At 49.1% G+C, this 7,629-nt stretch overlaps 1 protein-coding gene across 1 annotated transcript; it reads right to left on the bottom strand.

Annotated features, from left to right (window-relative positions):
- Nucleotides 1-625: 625 nt before the first annotated feature.
- On the bottom strand, nt 626-4,199 carry Obp2b (odorant binding protein 2B). Its single transcript, XM_075984610.1, has 7 exons — nt 4,099-4,199; nt 3,432-3,565; nt 3,130-3,200; nt 2,542-2,652; nt 1,411-1,512; nt 1,099-1,125; nt 626-668 (listed from the first exon to the last, which is right to left on the bottom strand). Exons 1-7 carry the CDS (start codon nt 4,189-4,191, stop codon nt 643-645), a joined length of 564 nt encoding a protein of 187 aa, XP_075840725.1. The 5' UTR covers nt 4,192-4,199; the 3' UTR covers nt 626-642.
- Between the last annotated feature and the right edge of the window lie 3,430 nt (nt 4,200-7,629).

Genomic DNA, 7,629 nt, shown 5'->3' with positions numbered 1-7,629 from the left:
CCCCAGCCACCCCTGGCTCCCTTAGCCATCTTATCTGGAAGCTAGGTTCTCTCCCACAGAAGCCAAGAAAAGGACTGAGTTTCTTTACCACACACAACTCTGTCAGTGCCCCGGGCACAAGCTGTGCGCTAAGAGCCCACCACATGGCCTCTCATAGATTCCCCAAAGTCCCCACTGGAGTAAGATCCCTGTGGAAACCTGCACACATTTGCATCTGTAACACCATCTCCCCAGCTGTGCCCAACCCAGTAGCTTCCCAAATTCTCCACAAAGTCAAACACCTTCTGAAGCCATAAGAGGGAGGGCAGGGGTTGTCCCATCATATGAACTTCTAGGGTGTCCTATATCCTACAGGACTGAGGTAGTCAGACTTTGGGGTCTGGTACCTACTGGGTCCCAGAGCTTCTCACATATGAAAAGGTCATAGAGCTTCTGGGAGTTTACAGGAGACTCCAAAGCACACACTGAGTCCAAAATTGCTGCTTAAGGCTTTACTTGGGTTTAGGGTGGGACAAAGGGTCCTAGCAGAAGTGTGGTCCGATGGGTAGTGAGATGGTCTTGAGGGGTGTGTCTCAGGGTTGGGTGGTCCAGGGGCACGAGTATTCCAGAAGAGGCAGTGTTATTAACTGGTGCAGAGTTGACTCAAGATTTGCAGTTCCAAGGGACAGCTGTGACAGGAAGAGGACAGAGATGAGGCCCCCTCCTTCTCCAGTGGAGCTCATAGGAAACAGATGCCAATCAGAGAACTCCCTTCCCACAGACACTGTGGAGATGTTGCCAGACACTCGTGATCCTCAAGCACAGCCTGCCATGTTTACCAGGCAGGTCACTAAGCACCTATGTAGGTCACTAAGTAGGGGGTATGTTGGGTGGGAGGTGAGACCGCATGGAGCCCATGGCATGGGAAGGAGTCTATGAAAAAATAAATGGGTTCCCAAGTGTCCTGGGGTTTTGCTTGTGGTCACATCCTTGAAAGGCTGCTCATACCTGGATACAAAGGGTCTCACGTATCTCAGTTTAAGGATCCAAAAGATGAACCACAAAACTCAAGTACTATGGAGTCTGAGCTGTCCTAAGTTTCTTCCAGGTGTCACTTACCATTGTGGTTTTTAGGGACACACATTTCTGTAGAAACAAAGAAAAATCCAGGGTTGAAGGTGTGTGCTGAAAAAGACCTAGGCCCCATCACACATGCAGCTTAGATGTCATCATGACCAAGACCTGGAATATGGTGAGGGAAGAGTAGGGCAAATGGAGACAGAAAGAGATGCTAGGGACATGGAGAAACACAAGGGTTTCTGAATAATGGCTAACACAGGAGAACAGGAGGGGTGTGGACAGTTCTATGTAACTACAGGAAAGTATGGTCCTTTGTGGTCTAGTCTGTGATCTCTAAAGTCATTTGCTCACCTCTCTGCTCAGGAACTATGATGTTTTCTGGTGGGAAGCCTTTCTGTTGTGCGAACTTCTTGAACTCTTCTAGGGCCTCGTGGTTTTCTGTGGGATCCTTCCCTGGGGGCAGAGACCAGATGAGCACAGGGTTGTGACTGCACAGTGCTGCAGGGAGTCAGTGGTACAAGGGCAGCACTAGGGGCGTTACCCTGGGCCAGGTGCAGGCAGGAGAGGAGGGAGCACTTAGAGAAGACAGGGAAATGGGGTATGGATGGAGAAGAAGGACATAGCCTGCAGGGAGGTACAAAAGGATGGGATATATTCTGAATGGCTGCACAGAATTGCACCCTGACCTGGAAGCACCCTGGTCACAGGGATACCAGTCTGTCTCTCAAGTCCAGAGGGACATTGCCAACCAAAGATCTCTTTTTGGACCCAACCCTTTGAACTGACCTTCCTGAAATTTGAGACCCCAGAAAATGGTACTGGACAGTTTATTGCAGTGGTGTAATCCTTCTGTACACTGGGTGAATATATGTCACTATGATTGATTTAATAAACAATAAAACTGATTGCCCAGTAGTTAAACATGATAAAGTTAGGTGGGAAAGTCAAACTGAGAATGATGGGATGAGGAAGGGTGAGGTCAGAGGAATTTTCAGCCAGATGGAAAATTAGTTGGACACACAAAATGGTGTAGAGGTAAAAGCCACAAGCCTTTGGACAGCACATAGATTAATAGAAATGGGTTTAGATGTAAGAGCTAGTTAATAATAAGCCTGAGCTATTGGCTGAGCATTTATATTAAGTCTCTGAGTCAGTTATTTGTGAAGTGATTGCTGGTTATTTGGGAACAAGCAGTCAGGACAGGAAAAGTCAGCCTATAGTTCACTGCTTGGAACTTCCATCCTGAGTTGTTATGGCCCTGAGGGCTATATCTGTCCTTTTCTCCGAACATCCCCATCAACCTGACCCTTCTCACTCAGATCTTGCCCACTGCACAGGCAGCACCTGGTGTCCAGAACCTAGATACACATCAAGTCTTCCGTACTAAGCATTCTAGTCCCTAATGCCAAGTTGTAGCTACTGCACATCCTCTGGCTTCTGGTGATAGAGATAACACAGGACATGGGGTAGCCAGGGTCCTACCTATGAGCTCTCCCATATAGATTTTCTGCTCAAAAAAACGGCATTCACTGTAGAAGATGTAGTGGTCCATCACTGGCAGTTCATAGATGTACATGAGATTCGCGCCCCAAACTGTAGATAAACAGAGAAAACAGGTCGGCAGTGTTCCTGACACGTTGTTCTGACTGTGCTAAGGAGCTGGGTAGAGCAGTGGTTCTCAGCTTTCCTAGTGTTGCAGCCCTTTAAGACAGTTCCTCATTGTGTGGTGACCCCAACCATAAAATTATTTCATTGCTACTTCACTGCTGTAATTTTGTTACTGTTGGGAATCATAATGTGACTATCTGATATTGACTCCCAAAGGGGTCACCACGCACAGGTTGAAAACCGCTGGCCTAGGATGGTAGCGCTAGCACACATGCATCCCCCATTCCCTTCTTCCAGCAGTAGATGGGGTATAACCAGCTCTTCCAAGCACCAGCTGCCATGAATTCTCCACCAGGATGGACTGCCCCTTGAACAGTGAGCTGAAATAAACGCCCTTTCCCTAATCCTTTGGGACAGAGAGTTTTATCAAGGCAATGGGAGAAGAAATTCAAACGGGCTCACAGGCACTGTATTGGCCAGGCTTCTTTGTCTTCTCCAGCACGAATTCAATCTGTTGGCAATTCTCCTTAAACCTGGAAAACAGGAAGCACAGCAGCAGTGTCTTGCAGGGCCCACACCTGCGTTCTGCTCAGCTTGCACGGTGAGTCAGTGACCTGTCTACCCCATTTCAAGTGCAGTCAGGATTTTTCAAGTGATTGAGGTGATAGTGTCCCCTTAAAGCATGAACCTACTTGTCATCAACACTCAAAGCATAGAGGAGAGGGGAAGGGAAAGCTGGGAAGACTCACGGTGGTGACACTCACATGAAAAACAACGTAACCTCCATGCTTCCTTTTTCCAGGGCTCTCACCACAAAAGGGAATTCTTCCACATGGCTCTTCTGCTCTGTGATGTTCTGGTCACTCACTATGACTTTCCTGTACCAGATCCCTGAGACCTGTAACGAACAGAGCCCTGTATACCGTGTACACCCAATACACCCCAGTCCAAGCCAAGTTCTTCCTCAGGCTCCAGCACATGGGAAGGAGTCTGAAAAACATTTCAGAGCCCAGGCTGAAGCCCCTGACATGGTCTGGCCCCCACTCCCCGGTTCTGTGTTCCTTAAAGTTTCACCAAAAACCCATGTTCTAGTTAGGCAGAATGTGTCTGTTCTCAAAGCCCCCAAAGTCATCGGTTCTAGGACAGGGCATGAAGGTCCACCCCTGAGAAACATTCTGGTTCTTGGAGTCACTGCAACTAGGACCCTTCTGTGGGTCCATCTCTGTGGTCCAGGAGGGCCCGTGCCTGCTGGCAGAACAGCAATAGAGACGGCAGAGCAGTAGAGAGCGGACAAGACTCCAGGCTGAGGTGCAGGGCTAGAGACCAGGCTCAGAGAACTAAAAAGCTCACGAGTGCCGGCTCCAATCCTTAGGCACCGGACAACAGTCAAGCATTCCCCCTACTCCCTTCCACCATCGCTCCCTGCCTCACGTTCTTGTCTTCTGAGAGGAAAGGCAGGTCATCCTGGGCACGTAGGCCAGTCACCAGGACGAACAGTGTAACAGTCAAAAGCAGGCTCTTCATCTGCAGGCTCTGTCCTATAGACAAGGCAGGTCACACGGATGACAAAATGAGACTGTGCTGGCTCCTTGGAGAATGCCCTTTATGGTCACAAACGGCACTGACCACACCCCACCTCGACAAATCCGTGTCCGTCACGGGCATGGAGGTTATTGTGCAGCGATAGATGACCATTCTTTACCTACTGCAGATGAAAGACACAATGGCCTGCAATGTCTGCACGTCCAAAGGTGCATACACAGAACCCACAATGGTGTCTAAATGATTCTTGGACAGGAGTAGAGAACAGGCAGCCAGGAAGGGAGGGACCTGGCTGCCTCCTACTCCTTCTCCACTCCCGCGCTCGCTCCCCAGCCACCCCTGGCTCCCTTAGCCATCTTATCTAGAAGCTGGTTTCTCTCCCACAGAAGCCAAGAAAAGGACTGAGCTTCTTACCCACACACAACCCTGGGCACAAACGGTGCACTAAGAGCCCACCAACATGGCCCTATGCTACTCGGTGACCCTGCCCCAGATGTGAGTAGGGATACATTTGATGTGTCAGGATCTAGCTGACAGCTCAGGAGCTCCTGTGCCTGGACTGCTCTGAGAGGGCGGGAACACATAGGAACATTAGAGACCTCAGTTACCTGACGAGCTTCATGCTGTGCACCAGGCAGCTCTTCTCTCTCACCGCACTTCTTACCTCACAGAGGCTCACCCTTATCATTTCCCTTCTTGAACCATCATCACCCATCTATCTACCCAATTATATTCCAAGCTCCCAAGTAGAGCCTTGACCCCTGGGGTTCACCCTTTATTCCAAAAGCTGCGAAGGCTCTAGCTATAAAGCAGTAACCAATTTGTGCCCACTACAGAGAAGTGTCCCCCACTGTTGTTCAGGGTTTCATCTCCAACAAGACCTTGGAGCCTTGGCCACCTCATCTTCCGGTCTCAGCCTAGCTCACTCCGTTAGGAACTCTGTTTTGCCCCTCCCCATCCTGATGTCCTGAGTCCCATCTGACCTGAGCTCCAGAGAGAGGTTCTAGTCCCACAAAGGCACCTTTGTGCCTCTGTAGACCAAGTTTTGACAGCTTCAAGGACATCTAAACAATATTAATGAGCACCCTATGGCAGGCCCTGGACTGCGCTGAGAAGCTGCCACGATCCAATCCTGTTAGCTGCTACTGCACAGGAAGCCTGACATCCTGGATGTGAGCGGGTGGGGCCAGCGCTCCTTAGCACCAGAGATTAGTGAGCAGCCTGGAGTCTCTACACCCAGGGTGCCAAGGACTTTGTGTACTTTGTCCTGCTGACCACACCATGGACACCATCCACATTGCTGTGAGGACCTACTGATGTCAGCACTTACAGCAATGGTGTGTGTGATTCTTCCCTTAGCCAAACCACGAGAGCCACATGCAGATGACAGACAGGTGAGGCCTGCCCCCACGAGTCTCGTGCAATAAGAAGGGCAGCTGACACACATTACAGCCATTTCCCATCATCTATCTACCTGTCCTTCCCTCTGTCCCAGTGGACTGAGTTCTACCAAGTGCTCAAGCTATGTTCATGGACACCTGTAAGCTAAAGTGATAAAAGACACCGGGGGGGGGGGGGGGGACAGAGGACTGCAGGTAACCCTGGGAGGATAAGAGGTAGGACAGGAAGTGGAGGTCTCCTCATGGTAGATGCTCTCAGGAGTCAACAGGCATTTGTGCTCAGGCTTGGGTAGACCTTATGGAGATGGTAAGCCAGAGACGAAGGAAGTCCTGGCCTGTGTGTTCCCACGGCCTAAGGCATTTCTCTTCAGGCCTCCCCTTTCTTTCTGGTGGCAGTTCCGGCAGGGATTCCCAATTCCACGGCTCCTGTTTTCATTGTTTTGGGTTGTGTCCCTCACTACCTTGAATTTTAACCTCAACTTGGCCACCCCTTCTCTGTCTAGCTAATTCCTAGATACCTCACTGCAAAGGACAGTGGCTGGGCTTTACTCAGAATAGATAGTTGATAGAATTTCTGTTGGTGCCAACAGCACCAGGCACAAGGGGAACTGGCTGGGACTGAGGTGTGTCTTAGTTAGCTCTCTGTTGATGTCCAGAAGCAACTTGTTTCAGTTCATAATCCATCACCCAGAGAAGCCAGGGCAGGAACTCAAGTCAGCAACCTGGAGGTAGAAACCGATGCTTACTGGCTTGTTCCTTATGGCTTGCTCAGCCTGCTTTCTTATAGCACCAAGAACCACCAGTCCAGTGGTCCTTGCCCACATTGAGCTGTACACTCCCACATCAACTACCAATTAAGAAAATACACAGGCTTTTCTACAGGCCAATAATGTGGGGGCATTTTCCTGGTTGACGTTTGGTCTTCCCAGATGACTCCAGCTTGTGCTGAGTTGTCATCAAATTAGCTAGAACAAGATGCATCTGAGACTCCTGGGGAGCAGTCTGACCTAAAAGATTACCTACATCGTGTATACTAAAGATTGTTTCCCTAAACGGGATTATTTTAGCCAGTTTAGATTCATTTATTTTATGTGAATAAATCTTTTTTCCCACATGTATATGTGCCCTACACAGTTGCAGGTAGAGGAGGAGGTCAGCAAAAGGCATCAGATTCCCCTTGGAACTGGAATTACAGACAGTTGTGAGCAGCCCTATATGTACTGTGAATGGAGCCCAGGTAATCTACAAGAGTAGCATCTGCTTTTAACCAATGAGATAACTCTCCAGTCCCTCGTTCATTATTGAGAGGTGTGTATTCGTAACTCTGAATGTTCGCCTATAGAATACACTCAGGCTGAAGCATAAGTGGTCAGTCAGGAGATGGGCTGGGGTTAAGTGCCAATGACCAACCAACTTGGTCCTCTTGCAGGTTTTTGAAGACAGTGCCTGTCACAACCATCATAGATCTCAGTTTCACTTTCAATGCCCGTGTCCGTCTTTTCTCTGCTTCCAGTAACAACTCTGGTGAAGCCCAGATGTGTCATGAATTACTGCAGCTAATTAGGGCAGTTCCTAGTTGGATAAAAGCGGCCTGGTGTGGTAGTGCACAGTCCCAACACTTGGGAGGCAGAGGCAGGAAGATTAGGAGCTCAAAGCCAGTCTCAATTTCATACTAAATTTTAGGCTAGCCTGAGCTACATTAGATTCTGTCCTTTAAAAGAAATCGACCATTTAAACAATTGAAGTAGAAAATGCTGTGCTGTGTCAATCAGTCAGTGCTGGAAGGTCATTTGACAAGATTCTGAGAAAGAACTGTCTGAAGAAGAGTCTCTCTCTTACTTTGAAGAAGAACGTCTACAAAAGATCTGCAACCTGGGCCGCTCCTGCTGTGCAATACGGCCATTTATACAGCGTCAAGGACCAGTGAGGACGTCCACTCTCCATGTGTTTGTGTAGTGCAGTGCAGAAGGTTCTGTTGAGCCTGAGTCTCAAGACACACACACACCCCTCCCCGCGCACC

This window comes from Microtus pennsylvanicus, chromosome 9 (genome assembly GCF_037038515.1).
Source record: "Microtus pennsylvanicus isolate mMicPen1 chromosome 9, mMicPen1.hap1, whole genome shotgun sequence".
NCBI classification, from domain to species: domain Eukaryota; kingdom Metazoa; phylum Chordata; class Mammalia; order Rodentia; family Cricetidae; genus Microtus; species Microtus pennsylvanicus.
This window is presented reverse-complemented; position numbering and strand designations above follow the sequence as displayed.

What these genes read in the sequence shown, in the direction of transcription:
- Obp2b (XM_075984610.1), bottom strand. Translation starts at nt 4,191, where the DNA reads ATGAAGAGCCTGCTTTTGACTGTTACACTGTTCGTCCTGGTGACTGGC. An exon ending in GCCTGGCCAATACAGTGCCT is followed by an intron (nt 2,653 to 3,129) that starts GTGAGCCCGTTT and finishes GTTTATCTACAG; the next exon opens with TTTGGGGCGCGAATCTCATG. An exon ending in CTATATGGGAGAGCTCATAG is followed by an intron (nt 1,513 to 2,541) that starts GTAGGACCCTGG and finishes CTCTGCCCCCAG; the next exon opens with GGAAGGATCCCACAGAAAAC.